This window comes from Aotus nancymaae, unplaced genomic scaffold (genome assembly GCF_030222135.1).
Source record: "Aotus nancymaae isolate 86718 unplaced genomic scaffold, 86718_ANA_hifiasm-v0.15.2.pri h1tg000010l, whole genome shotgun sequence".
In the NCBI taxonomy this organism is placed as follows: Eukaryota; Metazoa; Chordata; class Mammalia; order Primates; family Aotidae; genus Aotus; species Aotus nancymaae.
In genome coordinates, this window is record NW_026988421.1 from 4,453,289 (window position 1) to 4,472,396 (window position 19,108).

General features: G+C 47.1%; 1 protein-coding gene across 2 annotated transcripts in view; it reads left to right on the forward strand.

Annotated features, from left to right (window-relative positions):
* CUNH10orf90 (chromosome unknown C10orf90 homolog) overlaps positions 1-19,108 on the forward strand; it is a 241,488-nt gene that overhangs the window by 21,238 nt on the left and 201,142 nt on the right. For both annotated transcript variants that reach the window (XM_021671703.2, XM_064373650.1), the window contains exon 2: positions 2,498-2,570. In XM_021671703.2, coding sequence (XP_021527378.2) covers positions 2,498-2,570 — 73 coding nt within the window. The remainder of the gene's footprint in view (positions 1-2,497; positions 2,571-19,108) is intronic.

The window sequence follows — 19,108 nt, forward strand, 5'->3', positions numbered from 1 at the left end:
AAATAGAGTCCACACCAAGTCTTTCCAGGATGTTGTGATTGAACTAAGACCTGGAGTCCAGTTAATGAAAGAAGTTCCTGAATCACCCTGTCGTTGAAAATTCTTGAATCGATAGTGCCCTTATCCTGTGGAACATGGTTCTAGGTTTTGGAGAAGCCAGGTATTTGCAGAAGGCTGTGGATCTTAGTCAGTTTGTGATTTACTGTGAATTGCTGGGTCCTGAGAGAGAGAGAGAGAGAGAGAGAGATCATCTGTGATCCAAAACAAAGCACTTCAGTGTTTGCGTGGTGCATCAGGAGCTTGCCAAGTGAAAATTAATTCTGTGTTGTCATATCCCAGGTTAATTAACTTGCTAGACTTGATAGAGTTACATTAAAAAATATGCATAACAGTCTTTCTTAAAAGAACCACACAAGAAAACAACCCAGGAAAGAAAAAGCTTAAAATTTCCACTGTGCCAGTTTCTCCTTGCATCCCTCCACTTCCAAGACATCTTCCAGAACTACCTGATTGGTGTGAAGCAGTGGAGAGATAACTTGCTGCTTCTGACAGACTTAAGATTTAAATTATTTTCCAGCCCCACATACAATGTTGCAGCAGTTTTATTTCCTTCCCTGAAAATGTTTATGCATTATCCAGTATTTCCCATGATGCATCTATGCTAAGTCTGAGAAAAGGATATATAGAAGTATAATGGCTATATAAATATTGCCAGATATGGTCAAATAGCCAAATAATGATGGTTAGTGTCTTAGTCTTCTTTATGCTGCTCTAACAGACCATCTGAAACTGTAATTTATAAATTATAAAATTGTGAGAAATTTACTTCTCACAATTCTAGAGGCTGGGCAGTCCAAGATGAAGGTACTGGCATCTGGTAAGAGCCTTCTTGCTGTGTCCTTACATGGCAGAGGAGCAGAAGAGAGCAAGCCCACCCCTATAAGCCCTTTTAAAAACAGCAGCATTAATTCATTCATGAGCCAGAGCCTGGATGACTTAAACACCTCCCACTAGGTTTCATCCTCAACACTGTTGCTTTGGGGATGGAATTTCCAACACCTGAATTTTGGGGGACACATTTAGACCATAGCACTCAGTAACAACAACAACATTTGGAACACATTGGCTAAAAGCTAGCGTGTTGGGTCTAACTGGCCCGATCTGATTCCTGGCTCCATCACATCCAGCTGGGTGACCTTGGCCTGTTACTAAGGCCTCAGCTTTCTGAGCTTCCACAGTGGGGCTAAAAGAAGCATACCTTTCTGAGAGTTGGGAGAATCAATGAGAGGAGGTGTGTAAAGCACTGAGCATATATAACCAGTATATGTGAAGTCTCAATAATTTTCAGCACTTATTAGAATTAATAATCACACAGCTAATTGGTGGTGGCTGAGTTAGGCCAGGTTGGGAAGCTCAGGAAGAGGCAGCGATGGTGGCAAATAACTCCTATAAGCCATTTTAAAAACAGCAGCAGAAAACTTATCCCAGAAGCTGCCTGTAGTGAGAACGTACGTCCATGTCCCACCCCATGCTTTCTCTTCCACTATGGGGTTGCAGGGAGGCCAGACTTCTCCTGGGGACGAACAATTGCTTGACTACAGATTCCCCTCTGCAACCCCAGAACTGGTTGCCCAAATGCTGAGATGAGAAGGGGCCAATAATGGGAACTGAACACCAAAAAGTTTAACTCAGCTTCGGGACTGGGACATGAACTGAGGTTCACAATCAGAGCCCAGCTCGTGCCCCGTGAATGTGTTGCCCCTTCAGGTATGCCAAGATGATGACAGGACCATCAGGACTGTTGCTCTCCAGCATTGGGGTGAGGTCACAGGATTTTCCAAGGGATTTTGGGGATAGGGCAAACCCAGTATGGAGTGAGATGCTCTGGAGTCTCACTACAGCTAGAAATCAGAGCCCAAAGTCTCACCCACAGCAAACTGCTTTGAGAATAAAATTACAAAAAAAACCTTTACCTTTTGGCAGAAAAAGTCAGCAATATAATCATACCTACAGACAACAGAATAGTTTCCTATACATTCCACTTATTTTCATTGGGTCCTAATGGCAAATTCTTGAAATGGGATGACTCATAGTTAATCAATTTACCAATACTTACTGAATGTCCAGCTTCAGCCCAGCCAGCACCCACTCAGCACTGTGATAGGCTAGATGAGAAATATTAGATGTGGTTTCTTTATCTGCTAACAAAATCCACAGCAAAATCAACGTTGGCTGAATTTTTGTATTTTCCCTTCCTCCCTCCCTCCCTTTCTGTGCATTTTGAAATCCTCAAAAACCTACCTTTCATTCATTGGTAGAGGTAACCCAGAAGAAAATGGAAGCAAGTCCTCATTACAATCTGTAGCTGTTTCTTGGGAGAATGGAGAAATTCTGGGATGTTCCTGATTAAAAAAATAATCATAATGTACATTATTAAAGATTATATATCTGGCAAATCTAAATATGAAATTGGGAAATGTTTCTGTTTATTTTCTAGATCCACAATCGACTCTTCTCATCCCGCAAAGACCATTCTGCCTGGGAAAGAAACGAAAGTCTTTCGAATGCAGGTAAAGGACTGGGCTCTGCCCAGGCAGTTCCCTTTCAAGCCTTTATTTACTCTCTCTCTCCTCTCCTTTATTTTTATTAATAGTGGAATGTAGTTTTGAGCCTAGTTTTCCCCCAAACGTGAGATGATAGCTCACTCGCTCCGACCAGATTTGAAGCTAATTTGAATTTCTGAACAGCCAGGCCGTGAGGCTAAAGGATGCCACAGGCGCAGCGGTTGCTTCAGGGGCACCTTTGGAACCTGAGCTTCCTGCAGAGCGTGGAGCATGTGGGTCAGGCCAGCATGCGGAGGGCGCCGTCAGGGATGAGTAATGGGACAAACACGAATGTTCTCAGAACAAAGTGGATGCAATTTAAATATAGGCAGGATATGTGCGTTCATAAATCATTTTTATAAAGCTTCAATTCTTAGCCACTAAACTGTAAAAACACTAGGTGAGATGGTTATAGTTCGTAACTTTTATTAAGTTTGTTAACATAAATGATGTGAAAACCAGCTCCCCTCCCCCAGCCTTTGTGAGAGAAATCCTACGGATTTAGTCCAATGTTCTGATGGAACTGTAATAAGACTACTGGGTTAATAGACTATCTCAATTTAGAGACTAGCAACATTCAATTCTAAAAGAATGCTTTAATGTCACAATTTTATTTTTAATCCTCATTTTAATTTTAATTTATAAATGTGACAGATGAGCCGCTGTAGATGAAAAGTGCATGTGTATATGTGTGTGTTTGTATGTGTGTGTATGTGGATATATATGCATGTACGTATATGTGTACACACACATACCTACCACCTGCCTATATCAAAGATATCAGGGACCCGAATTCCTTTCCATAACTGACACAGTTAACCCAAGACAAAAACATTGCTTGAAACAAGCTTTCATATTTAATCCTTTCTGGAAGTCCCCAAACGTGGTTTATAGCTTGTTCTCCTTTTTGTTTTTTTAGACAGAGTTTCACTCTGTCACCCAGGCTGGAGTACAGTGGTTCTATCATGACTCACTGCAGCTTCGACCTCCTGGGCTTAAGCAGTCCTCCCACTTCAGCCTCTCAAGTAACTAGAACTACAGGCATGCACCACCATGCCCAGCTATTTTTTTTTTTTTTAGAAACGCGATCTTGCCATGTTTCCCAGGCTGGTGTCGAATTCCTGGGCTCAAGCAATCTGCTTTCCTCAGCCTCCCAATGTGCGGGGATTGCTGGCATGAGCCACCCCACCTGGCGTCCAGCTTTTTAGTAGTGGCAGACGTTTAGTTTGAACTCTTTGAAAACTTAGCCCAGAAGTTGCCTGTAGTGAGAATGTGAATCCATTTGCAGACACTTCTCATGGTCTGAACAGCAAAGGCAAACTCAGAAAACACGTCTGGCCACTTATATCCCACAGGGAGTTTGGGGACATTGAGAAGAGTGCCGTGTTTTCCTCAGAACACTCAGAGGTGGCCATGAGAACAATGAGAGCTGTTGACTAAAATGTGGACGACGTGGTCCTCTTTATCTTAGGACCGGGCATTTCCACAGTGGATGCCTACTGGGGAGGGGCTGAGAGCTTTACTGACTTAGGAACCAAGCCCATGCTGGCCCGAGGCTGGAGGTTAATGGTGCAGGCTGCAGGGAAATTGCTCAAGCAACCCTGGGTTGGGAGAGAGACAGAGCTCTCGGCGTTTTTTTGTTTGTTTGTTTGTTTTTAGTCTGCCAATATTGTCAAAGTGCTGATTATGGAAGAACACTTAAAGGGAGTGTTCAGACCTAAATGGGTTTCATGCTTCCCGGCAGGGCTGATTCTCCAAGGCACCCTCTCATGTTCTCTGGGTCTTCCTACAAGGTGATTTCCATCTGTTTAAGAGAAATTGCACTGGGCACTTGCTTAAAATGGCAAGACAGATTTTACTGGATTTCTGCAGCGAAGGAGAGAGCTTTCAGCGCAGGACTAAGCTAAGCTCTGAATACAGCAAGGGCAGCTGGAGGTTTACGGCCAATAGGCAGAGTGAGGAACTCAGCTGATGGAAAATTACAAAGAGGAAGGAACTTAGTGTCTAAGGTGGGGGAAGATGAACGTGATTAGTGATCAAGGGTCGGGGGTATTCTCCCTAAACCGGCGTAGCAGGATTCTCACTAATCCTGGACTCAGAAGGATTCTCACTAATCCTAAACCTGGGCTTAACAGGCCAAGGGTGAGGCCTAGTCAAGAAGAGGGCCCAGAGGAGCGTGGCTAAGGTTTGGTCAAGCAGGGAGTCGAGTTGCACCTTTTCTACAGAAGAAGGGCTAAGCAGCCACCCGTGCCCTCTGGGCTCTCCATGTCCAGCCTTTCTCCCTCAGGAAAGCACAGGGAGTTTAGCTCAGGTCTGGAGGCCTTGTTTCCAGGCTCATCAGAAGGGCCTGGGACAAGGATGAAGTCCTTCTTAGCCCTCTCAGTGGCTTTGGGAAACCCAGAGAACAGAGTTTTAGGTCAAACTCCAGGTTGCAAGGACCAGAAACCCACTATTGTAGACAAAGGGAAACTGTTGTAAGGAAGCCACTGAACCTCATGAGGGTGACGCACTGGGCTGCAGAAAGAAACGAACCAGGGGAGCTGTGTGGGCCTTGGCAGCAAGAGCGTGTGAACCCTCCCCTAGAACCGCTGGGTCAGGCACCACCCTGATCTGATCATCAGTCAGGAGGCAAGGTCAGGTGGCAGATGCACGACTTCCAGAGACCTAATCCTGTGGGTGATGGGCTGGTGGGCCGATGTTGAAGGACTCCATGGGCCAGGCGTATAAAAGGCGTAAGTAGACCCATAGAATCTCCAGCTTGGAAGGGGCCACAGAGGTCCTTCTGTCCAGCTTCTTTGAGATGTTCAGTGTTTTAAACCCCTCTTCATCATCCCCATGCAGGAATGGGGAAGCTGCTGCTGAGTGGGCTGGCCACATAGTAAACTCCAGGGACAGGGGACTCACTCTGTGTGAAGGTAGTCTGTGACATGCTCACACAGCAGGAATTGCTAGAAAGTCTTTAGATGGCATTAAGCCAAAATAAATAAGCCTTCTGACTTATTTTTAATCTGTATTTATTAAGTAGGCAAAGAGGAACAATGGAAGATTTTTAAGTTGCTGGAATACACTCTGATCCAAGTGCTAGGAGACAACCCTGGTGTGATATTCCAGGTGGCAGGTAATGTGTGTTTAGCTGGGGCAAGGGCTACAGTTGCTACAACTTTTGGAGCACTAGAAATTAGTCAAATTATTCACATGCTGTTGGGATAAGGGAAAAGTTAAAGCTGTTTCTGGACAGATAGTGCTGTCATTCATAAGGAAGGGAACTCAGAATCCAGGAGGCTTATGCGGTTAGGGGGTTGCTGATGGGAGAATCCTGAGTTTGTAGTGTTTGGAAACTGCGTGTGAGAGGTCAGTGTGACCTCATCTGCTCCAGATGCCCAGGAAGCAGCTGGCAGTGTGGCATAGAGATCAGGAGACAGGTCAGGGTTATAGATCTTTATATCATCATGGTGTACACGTGGGTGCTAAGAGAATCCATGAGAATGGCTGAGATTACAGTGGTAGAGAAGGTATGTACCACCACATATTTGGAAGAGGATGGGGCTGCAAGACCAGGAGGAACCACATGTGTGGGGTGGGAAGAGGAGCACTGGCCTGAAAACCGCAGAGTGGACATCAGGGTTTTGTCTTTTAAATTGAAGTACGCAGTGCCGATGTTGACTTTGCCATCAGTTAGCATTTCATCTTTGGAACAGTGCCTCCACTTCCTCATTTCTTACTTTGCTCTTGGACAAGGGGGCTTTTGGGTTCTGTGATCTTTATGAAGCTGCCCTAAACTTCAGCGGTGTGGGTGGTAGCCTCCAGCAGCAGCTCCATCAGTGGGGTATTTGTTCCAAACAGGGTGCATGGAGCCCAAGCAGGAAATCGGAATTGAATGTCGTCTCTGAATTTTCATTTTTGCATCCTTCATTTTCACAATGAAGCGATTCACCGCCTCAGTCACTGGAAATTCCAGGACTGGGAAGTGGGGGAGTTGATTTCTTATAGTTAAATTGTCCTCCTGGCAAGGCCTTTGAAATCTGTTGGCCTGTGTAAAAGGTTAGTTTACTATGATTAATAGGATCTGAACACGAAAGGAGAAAAATAATTGTAGGAAGGGTGACTATTCTGTCCAAACTCATATCTGCTTTTACAATCAGAGAGAGGTAGAAAGTCCCTTCAAATCCCCATTCTGCATGTTACAAAAAGAATTTGTAACATTTCCCCATCACTGTGCTACCTGTCTGCAGATGAGACTGCTTGGTCTATGGATTGAGGATGACTGGAAGTCAGGTGTCTGGTTCAGCCATTTCTGGGAAATGTAAGTAGGGAGGGAACTGATGAAGGTCACTTGGAACTTTTAATTACTAACTCAGTTGGTTTAGGGAAAAAGGTGTGTAGGGGAGTGCGAATGGAATTTTCTCTCTCCTGATCAATTTAACCTGGCCTTTACAACTGGCAGTTTTAAACTTTGATGAGTGGGGTAAAGTAATTACATTTCACTTAAAGCTTGAGGATGATTGTTCTTTTATTCCAGATTTTACAAAAGCAATGATTTGCTTCCTTCATAACAATAGTTTCTATTTCATTAGCACTGAATTAAACCATTAGTTGCCCCAATAAACCCCATACCCTTCGTCATGATTCAAGGAAGGGTTGTTCTAGGATCACTTAAAAATATCCCAGAACCTGGTGTGAATTATATTTATTTTCTCTTCCAGAAGAAGCCATTCGTAAATGCGGTTTCTCTGTGAATGAGGTACAGAAGGGACACCACTTTTATCTGTTTGCTCTTCCTGAAAAACCTGGTTCTTAGGAAGGTTCTAATTGTTGGAGTTTCAGTGTGTGGATTATTTTTTGATACAGAAACTGTTTGATTGTACCTCACTCCGCCTGCCTCCTTCTCACAGACTCCTCCCTGCCTGTGGGAGAATCCATGTATTCAGCAATTTATGAGTGTCTCCGATCAATGCAACTTCTCTCGTCAAAAATCACATCAGTCCCCAGAGGACAAAACATAAGCTCCTTGGCAGAGCATTCAGTGCCTTTCCCCCTCAGAGTCTGGTTTATCCTTCTGGGTTTTTCTCCAGGTCCATGGCCTTGCAAGGAGCTTGCACCCAGCTCTTGCCTATCTCTCTCCTTGCGCAGAGACGACTCTGTCTGAAAACCCTTCTATATGTTTCTGTTGCTAAAGCCCTTCCTTTTGACTGAAGCTTGATTCAACCTGCCCCATTCCACCCCATCTCTACAGGGCATTTTGTCAATTGCACGACCACAATCCTTTCACGTGACCTTGCTGACTCATCCTTTTTCCCTCCAGGCTGGCTCTGAGTGTAGGGACCTTATTTTCCTCATCTCTATGTTTCCAAGTTCAAGATCAGCAGGGAGAAGTGGTTCAATAGACTGTATGGCTTCATTTGCATGAAGGAGCTATTGGAGCCATTTCTCCTTTACGAGGGGCTCTCACTTTACGCTCCCAGGCAAGCTGGTGGAGCAGGCAGGGAATCAGCAAGTGACAGTGGCTGAGAACCCCATGGGGAAAACATCTGCCTTTCTGCTCTTCGAGATTTTTTCGAGTGCTTTGAGCAACAGGTTCCTGACCTGCTCCTCAGCTTCCCGTGTCGAGAGGGACAGAGGCTCCCCGAGAAGTGGCTCCGATGGGGTCTGCTTGGTGTTTACTCTGTCTAGCATCCACCCTGCCGTGCACAGCGGCGGTGGGAAAAGGCAGCATCACTTTTCTGATCACTGGAGAATAAAACGCATTTACTTCTGCTTCCTGTGGAGGACATCAGGAGACGCACTTGAGTCTATTGTGCCTGCTTGGGTGGGATGCTATTAGAAAGAAAATAGACCGACCGGTCCTTGCCACTGGGGCTGTGTGACACCTGTGTGCCCTCTCACAAAGACCCACGGTGCTCCTGTGCCAGCCTTGACTGTGCTTCATGGCCCCCTGGGCGCTGACCCCCAGTTTTGCTGCAATCACCCAAAAATAATGCCATAAGCAACTCTTTCCTCCCGTATGAATTTCTGCCTCTAATTTTCCCTTTGCCTATCACCTGATAACATCATCATGTTTAAAAATAATTAGTGAAATACTATACTATGAAAAGAGCTCAACTGCAGATTTCCCAGTCTATATAGCTTTGTGTCAGACAGAAACGCATCAGCCAGATTTTACAGCTTCCTCTCAAAGGCATGAATGCTCAGTTACTGCCTCTTGTGCACCAAGGCAGTTGGCAGCAGGACTTCATCCAGATGTGAGGAAATCAGACATTGGGGTGGACATGTGGGGGATGGTCCAGGAGGCCCCATGTCTCATTCTCAGAAGAGTGGAATGAGGAGACCTACCCATGATTTCAATGAGTTCGCCTCTGAAGTGTCTGAGCCCTTCCACCTCGCCATGGGTATCAGGGTGAACACTTTTGGGCATTGGTGTCCTGATCTGAATAAAAGGGCCAGGTCTGAGAGACAGGCGTCTGGCACTGGGTTTTGTTTTGGCTAGGAAGGAGCACCTCCTGGAGGAATACCATTAAAAGGCATGAGCATGATGGCTGAGCAGCAACCCCACACCATGCGCCGTGGAGACAGGATTTTCCTGAAACCACAGAGCAGGAAAAATGGCTTTGCGTTGGCAGCAGTTCTCAACTGAAGGGTTGCATCTGAATCGTGAATCAAGCCTAGAACAGAACTAGGTCTCCAGGTCTCACCAGGCCTGTAGCCTCAGAGCCGACAGGTGTGGAGCCCAAGAAGTTGTCATGAGCAGCCCTTGAAAACCACCACTCAGGGTCTTTCGGAGTTTGCTGGGGTTTTGAGAAATAAAAGTGTGATATTTGCTCATCCAAGTACTGTCATGCCTGCATGTCTAAGAGGCACTCAGCATAAAGTGACTTCATTAAAGGTTGTTTCAATGGCCTCCTCTTCACCCTGGTGGCGAGGGAGGGATTCCTGCTCTGGCGTGATGGGGATGCCCGCACATGGTACCCAGCACTGGACCATTGAGGTTGACGGCTGTTTATTAGTCACATATACTCATAGCTCAAGAGAGGAGGTCTCTGTCTGTCCTGCAGGGCTACATGAGGATGACGCTCAGGAACTGTGTGAACATGTTGGGTCTGTGGGAGGCAGGCTTTGTAGTAAAAAGAGAGCGGGTGACCCCGGGTCCCTGTGGTCCCACGATCACGAGGGCTGTTTGGCTGCGGGAGCTTATCTGAGGGAGCAACATGGGAGGGGGGCCGTGGTGGGCCATTCAAGGCCCTCATCATTTTCCCCAGATGTCAAGGTACACGTCATACTGGACTTCAATGTTAGGCCTTTCACCAGAAGGACCTGGCAGGGGGAAAGAGAAGATGTAAAGGAGTGGGCAGAATGAGACAGCTGGGACCTGGGGACCAGCACACCTGCTGGGGCAGGAAGACAGGAAGTTGAGACTTGGCGGGTAGGGGCGTGGTGAGAGGCACGTGTGGACACCAGCCAGGCAAGAGGCAGTGTCAGGGGTGCAGCAAGAGGACACAGAGTCCTCAGAGGAGGCACATTTGGGTGCCTGAGAACATAGGGTGGGGACACAGTGGAAAGAGGTGGTGGCCAGATCCCATACACGTCCTTGGCTCATGACCAGCCCCATCCGGAGCTCCTGAGGTTCCAGTATCAGGCAGAGGAATTAGATCCAAGTAATGAACTCACTTCCCAGAGCAACACAGAAATCTGAGTTCTAGACTGGGCCCAGGGAGGCAGGGGGGCCCAGTGAACCCCACCCTAAAGCCTGGAATCACTCTGAACTCAGGAGGCTGTTCAGTGTCAGCAGTGTCGGAAACCTGGAGTCTTCCTGCCCCACACTCCGGTGTCTAACCGTGACCAAGTCCCTCTGATTTCGCCTCCTCGTTTCTGGGGCCCAGCCTCTTCTCTCCAGCCGGCTGCTGTGCTGGCCTGGACTCCTGCAATAGCCCACCTGTGGCTTCCTCATTCTCCTCTCCACCCACAGCCAGAATGATGTGCTCAGGTCACACCACCGCTGCTTAAAACCCTTCCATGCCTTCCAGTTGTTCTTGGAATAAGGACCATTTTTATTGTTGTCCAAAAGGCCCCGAGGCCCTGGGCCTTGCACCCTGCACTCCAGCTCCTTCCCTCTGTCTCCCACCCTCCGCCACCATGTGCCTCCTGCTTCGGGATCCCTGCCCATGCCGGTGGATTCCATCCTGCTAAGTAGCCATGACCCTCACCCACTGACCTCTAGCCCCTTACCTGTATGTCCCCTGGAAGCCATCCCAATGTCATGACCAAGCGATGGTGTCTACCTTTCTGTCCCCTGCTGTACCCATTGCAGTCATGCTTTCAGGTTGATTTGGATACGATGAATACTTGCTCCTGCATCCAAACTATAAACTCCACAAGAGCAGGGGCTTGTCTGATTTTGCTTGCCAGTCTCAGGGCCATGCCCAAGCACTCAATAACCCCCAGGTGGGAGAATGGGCTGGCTGGTGGGAGGTAGGAGCTAAGACTAGGGTGACATCTGGGTGGGCATGGAGCTAGGGAATCAGGCCCATCTCTAAGGCAGACATCAACAGGACTTTGAGATGACACCGAGTGCGTGTGCCCTCGTGTCTGCTTTCTACTCTCCCACTCCGAATTGATCTGCCCTCCTCCTGCCGTCAGTCCCCTCATCTTCCTCTGACTCCATCAGCCTCTCTCATCCTGGTGTTGCTTGGCCCCAGTGCATAAGTCCAAGTTGGGCTTATGTATTATTTTTGGTGTGATTTTAGGCTCCTTTAAAGAAGGAGGTTTATTTGTTTCGACTTCCTTATTAATTGTTAGTTGTATATCAAGAGCGCCCCCAGCAAGAGAAAAATAACACTTACAAATAATCCCAGGAAGTCACACGCTCCTTCCGAGGGCTGTATGTTATCGGGAAAATGCTGCACGGAGAAGGCACGTTCCCTAACTCTTGCGGTCCCCGCTGCGCAGAATGCTGCTTGTGTTGGTGAAATATTGTTAATAAGGCGTACAGAGAATACACTTGGTTATGAGCTTAAGCGTTATTTTTTTTTTTAGTGGCTTTTGCTCAGTTGCTATCTGAGGAAAGAATTTCTAAAAGGGAAAAAGCATATAAACAAATGCAACAAACAAATTGAAAGCGACGCAAGGAATTAAATGTGTTTTTGAAGCTTATTGTGTTATTTAATATCACGGTCATGTTAATATCCAGCTTCCCAACAGAAAAGGATTATTTATCTGGCAGCTGGAATGTGGCAGAGCCAGAGGAGACCAGGACAGGCAGAGTGGAACAACTGCCAAAGAAAACACAATTATCTGTCCTCTCATTACACACCTACGACTTTTCATGGTTTATTTTATCTCTTGGTAAAAATGTCAGAGTGTTGGCCATGAGACCATTATCATAAGGCATTTTTTTTTTTTTTAACAAATTAATTCCTCCTAACCTGCTTGCTTCTCTCTTCTTTTTCAACGGTGGGTCTCTCTCTTTCTCTCTGTGTGTGGCTGCATGCTGATAACTTACCCTTAACTCCCCTTGGTGAAATGCGGTAGGCAGGAAGGCCCACGCCTGGCTGAGACACAGCTTTAATAAGTGTGAGAGGTCACTGTTATCAAAAACAGAAAATTAGGGCTAGTGACCCCTTTCCAGCTTCCAAGGGGGTACAAGGATGTCACGTCTTGCTGCAAATTGTAGCCCTGTGTTTGAGCAGAAGACAGGTAAGGTCTGGCTTCCTGTTCAAAGGTGCCATTGTTCTTGAAAGAGCCCAGGCTTCATGTCACATGCCTACCTTGGGCACCTGAGGAGACCTTATGATTATAAAACCTCCCGCAACATTCTCCCTTTAGGCTGGTACTTGACAATGCTGCCGTTTGACCTCTGCGCTGAGGGGAGAGCTCCTGAATAACACTGCAAGAGATTCAGCTGTGAAGGGTCTGTGTCTCTCAAACTACCTTGACCGTTTGGAGTGAGTACAGATCACAGAGGGCTAAGTTTCCCTAAAGCAGTTGATATTTTTAAATGGAAATCTTTCTGAAAAGAAAATCTTATGGGAGGCCAGTTTATAAAACAGATTAAAGCTCTGGCTGAAGGAGGGCGGAGAGCACCCCTGCCAGGTGGACCCGCTCCCCTGAGCAGTTAGAGACATCCATCCCCTAGTGTGCCAAGCGTGATTTGAAAAGCACTGTCTGCAGGCCTGGGAGGGGAGTGCAGACCATTTGAGTGACACTGATTGCTTTCCCATTGCATATTGAGATTTCACCTTGTTAATCGGGAGCCCTGTGGAAGGAGCAGGTTATCCCTGTGGTGGTCCATTTTAACCCAGAGACGGGCCCAGCTTCTGTATCGATCTGCCCTCCAGTTCCTAAGTCCTGAGCCCGGTCTATTTTACGGCCCTCATGAATGTGATTATCTTGGTGCCGTTAAGCCACAGCCGATATTTTGGGCTCTTTGAGGGTGGAGGGCTGGTTCCTGGCTTCTCTTCTCCCCGCCGCCCCGCTGCCATGCCTTGAATGGAGAAGAGGTGGTAGACTTGGATTTTAACTGGAAGAAGGGAAGAAGCAATAGTCTGTAAAAGCGCTGTGCTTTAGAATTTTCTTCCTTTTCTGGTATTAAATAGCTTTACTTCAATGACCCTCAGCTTATAGTTTCTTTTAGATCCTTCATACCAGCACTAGCAGGAGTCCAGCTACCAACTCACCTCTGAATGTGGTGTTCACTAACGCCTTGTGTGTGCTTAAGTCTGATTTGTTCTTTTTATGAGACTTAGGAAACAATCTATGAAGTGATTAAACATTGAGAACGGCAGCCTGCGGGGGGCGGGGTTGGCCAAGCCCTGTTCTTGGACAGCTTTGAAAACGGGCAACAGGGGTCAAGAACTTCCCTTCCAGAAAGCCGCACTCTGTGATGAAGTTTGGGAAACTGGATTCTTAGCATGGGGTGCCCAGAACTTGGAGTAAAATTTGTGTTCTTGGCTTAGAAGATAATGTTCTTGGCTTAGGACACAAGCTTGAGAGTCAGTGTCTGGGTGAAAACAGGAGGCTTTTGAAAATCCCAGCTCTTCCACGGTTCATGCTGTGACAGTGGACAACTTAATTTCTGAGACTTAGTTTTACAATTTGTAAGTGAAAATGATAGTATCTACCTTGCATTGTTCTTATGAGGAGTAGTTGTAATACACATAGGACACTCATTGTAATCTCTATTTTTTTTTTTTGAGATGGAGTCTCACTCTGTTGTCCAGGCTGGAGTGCAGTGGTGCAATCTCGTCTCACTGCAACCTCCGCTTCCCGGGTTCAAGTGATTATCCTGCCTCAGCCTCCCGAGCAGCTGAGACTACAGGCACACACCACCATGCCAAGCTAATTTTTATATTTTTAGTAGAAACAGGATTTTACCATGTTGGCCAAGATGGTCTTGAGCTCTTGACCTCATGATCCACCCACCTCAGCCTCTCAAAGTGCTGGGATTACAGGCGTGAGCCACCGTGCCCGGCCTGCAATCTCTTTTTTATTATTGTAGTAAGAATACTTAACATGAGATCTACCCTCTTAGTAGATTTTTTTAAGTATACAATACATTATTGTTAACTCTTGGTGCAATGTTGTACAGCAGATCTCTAGAGCTGATTCATCTTGCTGGACTGAAACTTTGTGCTCATTGATTAGGAAGTCCTCATGTTTCCCTGCCTCCCAGCTCTGGTAACCACCATTTTTTGATTGTATGAATTCTGCTACTTTAGATAGTTCATATCAGTGGAGTAATATAGTATTGGTCCTCTTGCGTCCGGCTTTTTTCACTTAGCATAATGTCCTCAAGGTTCATTCATGTTGTATTAAGATTTGCCTCTTTTTAGAAACTGAGTAGTATTGCATTGTGTCTATACACATCATTTTCTTTCTCCATCCCCCAATCGATGGACGCTCAGGTTAACTCCATATCTTGGATATTGTGAACAGTGCCACAGTCAATATGGGCGTGCAGATATTTGTTTGAGAATCTGATTTTAATCCTTTTGGATATATACCTAGAAGTGGGATTGCTGGATCATATGGTGGTTTTATTTTTAATTTTTTAAGGAAATTCCACATTGTCTTCCACAGTGGCTGCAACATTCTACGTTCCCACCAACATTGTGCAAAGGTTCCACTTTTTCTGCTTCTTCGCCAAAACTTATCTTTTGTTCTTTTTCGATAACAGCCTTCCTGACAGGTGCGAAGTGATATCTCATTGTAGTTCTGATTAGAATTTCCCTGATGACTAATCACTAATTCTAATCATTGATTTTTAAATTAGCGGTGCATGGTATCAACCTCCCCACCTGCCAGAAGATACAGATGCTTACAAATGTGTCCGTGTAATTATTTTCTTTTCTGAAGCATTATGTTTCCTGTATGTTGGGGGAAGCAGAGAGGTTGGGGAGAGGGAAACAGAGTGAGCACTGGGGTGGGTCCCACAGAGGGGAAGGACAACCTGTCAGGTGGCCTGGGAGCTCACTCTGAGTCTGCCGTCCCAGGAAGTCGGGCAGCTCCCTACCTGCTAGCGATGCACAGTCTGTCTCCATGCTCAGCCCATCCCCGTGCCTGCCTTCTTCTTCATTCCTGCAGCCTCCTCTCATAGGAGGGGCCACTCTTCTCCCAGCTTGCCGCAGAGCCTCTGCCCCAAATCTTTCTGGGCCAGAAGCCCTGCAATGGCCAACTTTGTCCTTGACTTTGGCCATGTTCTTCAGCCCACCCGCTAGGGCGTATCAGGCCTGTGTCCTGGCCTGTGCTTCACAGCGCTTCAGCAGGGGCTGGTGACCTCACTGCTCTTGTGTGCTGCTCCACCTCAGGCAGACACTGCCAGACGTCCTCCACGACACTGTGTGGTCCTGGAACGTCCTGTGCTTCCCCTTCCACATCATTTCTTGCCCATCAGAAAAATTCCTGCCTCATGGGTCTTTGGGCAGTTGATGGAGGGAGGATGGAAAATGCCTGCAGAACCCAGACATCACCCACTTCCAGGCAGTTTTATCACATGGTTGGCAGGGTTAGGGGGCATGTCTGGATGATGGCAGCAGGTGCCATGTAGATCCAGAAGTGCCATTTTCTCAGAGGAACTGGCATGGGCTTGGGTGTGAACAGCCATGGGATTCAGGTATCTGTTGCCACAATGCCAATAAACAAAGCATCTTCAAGACTCAGTGTCTTAGGGAACAATAAGCATCTCTTTCTCTCTCAGGTATGCAGGTCAGCAGTTTTGGTAGTGTTCTGCTCTCACTGGACCCACTCGTGTGTGTGGGGTTAGTGAGCTGTCAGCTGGGGCGATGGCTCTGCTCACTCAGGCTCATCTAAAAATGTTCACAAGGTGAAGGCTGGGGACGAGAGCAGAAAAGGAAATGTGTAAGTTCATGTTCAAAGCAAAACAAATATAGTGGCACAACTCTGACTCTAGAGGTGGAAAAACAGACCTTACTTCTTGATGGAAAGATCTAAAAGTTAATTGAAAAGAACAGGGTCCCTGGGGAGGGGGACGTAGAGAATTAGAGCCCCTATTGCCATGCTTCTACCACAAAATAGCAGCATATATTGTCTGGGACCAACTCCACACCCAGCAATTCACTGGGCATTGAAAAGGATTTGTGCTGTTTTCACAACCACTACATGAGAACGGTATATATAAATATTCCCATTTAATAGATGAGAATACTGAGATCTAGACAAGTACACTAACTTGTGGGGCCTCTGAATTGCTCATGCCTAAGATGGAGGTCCTATTTCTACCCCAAGGACTGCAGTGGGGGTAGATGCTCTGGGGTGTGCTAAGTACCCGGACAGTCAGTGCTGGATGCCTGCTGGTTTGGGAACCCGAGGCCCAGCAACCGCCTGTGCCACACTGCTCGCTGCAGCCCCAGCACCCAGCACAGCATTAGAACCCAATATACAACCGTGGACTGGATGCATGGTGACATTATAGCGGGGTGGAAAGGCCTCAAAGACAGGCAGACCTGGGCTGAAACTGACCATCATTTATGAACCGTGAGACTTCTGGTTTCTGGGCAACATGGTGTCTCTTTGAGGTCATTCTTGGAAATTTCCAGTCTCATCTCTTCCGTTATGAATTTTGCCAGTTTCTTTGTGTTGGGATTCTGGGGCTGCTCCCCAAGGCCACATGTCCCAGCTCTACTGGGACGTCTGTGGCTACACACGTGAGGACAGTGTCTGGTCCCCACTGACACCTGCCCCATCTGCTCTTGCCACTCCTACCGTGACCCAGTCCTTGGGCTGCAAAGGGTGTTCCACGTTGTAGCTCTTTCGTTCCATGCTGCTGCCTATGCATCCGCTTGCTGGGTCTTGGTGTTTATGCTGCCTGTCCTCAATTCCATCTGTTGACTGTTCAAGTCCCTGCCCCGGGGGTTGGCGTTGGTGGTGTTCTGGAATCTCAGAGGCCAGGGCGGTAGGGGGAGGGTAAATCAGAAGGGTGGTTCCCCTCTTACTGAATACTTCCTATGCGCCAGGAACTGTGCTGGGCACTGAACGTGCAATGCTGAGCAAGATGTCAAGGGAACTTGCTCTCCTGAAATCTGTTCTGGTGGTTCAGGTAAGACAAACATCAAGGGGGCAAACAAGCAAAATTATTGCAACAAAGAGATAAGAGAGCAAAAACCAAGGGGAATTCTGCATCAGGTATAGAGGATTGAATAGGAGTTTGCCATGCAAGCGGTGAGGCAAGGAGCAGCTGTCTCCAGGAGAGGAAGCAGGATCTGCAAAGGTTTTGAGGAAGGAATGGGCCTGGTGTATTCGAGCAGCCAAGAGAAAACTCACTGTGGCTTGACCGTACCAAGAAATAGGGTAAGTAGTAGGAAAACAAATTGGAGAGCTGGAAAGGAGGAGGACTGAGGAAACAGGTGAGTTTTCTGTTTGGTGCAGGAGAAGCTGCTAACGGGTTTGAAAGGAAGGAGTTACAGGATTTGTTTTGCTTTGTGAGAAGACTGCTGTGCATGCTGGAACAGGTCCTGGTGTTATAAGGCCTAACGCCTAGATAATCTGGTCAACCCTGTTTAAGAAATCGAAGACAAAATGACGTACACAACTGCGGTGCCCCCTTCTAGAGGCTTGGAAGGGCATCTGTGCGAGGGAGTGTCCGCTCCACACAGAGTCTCCCTTGACAGTATGAATGAAGAAGGGCAGGAGTGAATTCCGGAGACACCTCAGAGGCCTGCAGCAGCTGTTCTAACAGAAGAGGGTGATTCCTAGGGTGATGGCCACTCAGATGTTGGAAATAGAGCCCCAGGATTGGCTGGAGAATTGGATGTGGATGGCAAGGGAGTGCAGGGTAGAAGATGACGTCACGTTTCATCTCATCCTCTCCATAGGTCCAGGAGGTGCTGATTACTATTTTTGGTTTAGTTAGTAAAGAAACTGACACCCGGAGAGGTTAATAAATAACCTCTCGAAACCTGGAAAGGTTTAGTAACCTGCAGGGTTCTCGGGACTACTTACTGTCGGGCATAAATTTGAACCCTGGTCTGCCACTGGAGTACCAGTGCCATTGTCACCATGGTGCTTGTGGGGACTTCAGAGCCACAGACTGTACTGGGGGATCACTTATGGTCATTGCTGACTTTAGACCACACACACAGAGTGTCCATTAGATGGACTTGGCTTGAGTGAAGGTTCTGTCATTTCAAACTTCCTCGTCGCTGCCCCCACTCTGCACTCTTCCCACTCCCAGCCCCACCATCGCCAAGCCCAGGGTCCCTCTAAGCTTCTCAGAGCCCTGCCTGGGCCATCACACATTAGCTTGGTCACCTCTCCCTCCTCCTTCGCCTCTCCCAACCCCTAAGAACTCATCCACAGAGTGTCTACACTGGGGCCATGCCGGGCCCTCTTCATTCAGCATCTGCAGGACTCAGCACAGAGTAGGGGTCCAGGCAGGATTTGCTGAATGAAGGCCTCCAACATAAAGGCAGAGCAGCATGTTGGTGAAGTACGAGGACATCAGGGATTTAAGCTCTCCAGCCTCCATTGTCTTGTTATTAAAGTGGGACAGTTATAGTCTCCGCACCACAGGGACATCAGGAAGATGAAATACAGTCCTGTCGGCACCATGCCTTGCATGCAGTGCACACACAGGCAGCCGCTATTTTTATTATCTATATTTTAAGAGGAAAGAAATATGAACAGTGTCATATAGTTAATGCAGGATAAAACTCAGAGATATTTGCAAGCTAAAAGAGAAGTTGGTGAATGCAAAAGGGAGGCTTGTCTAGCGGTGAGGTTTACAGACGATCGCTGGGGTCTAGAGACCCCTCCCTCCCACCACGCTCACCTTTCCTTGCAGCTGGCATTCATCAAACCCTGCTCTGCCTGGCCCGTCCCTGGACAGTGCTTTAGCAGGGCTGGTGGCTCCTGCTTTCACTGAATACCAAGTATGTGGATTTACTAATGGAAAGGGATGTCGTATCTACCCGGAATACAAAACATTCATAGCCATATTATTTATAAGCCTATTTTCTACAAATGGCTACTCATCCCTTGTGAGCTTCAGTTTTCCTGGT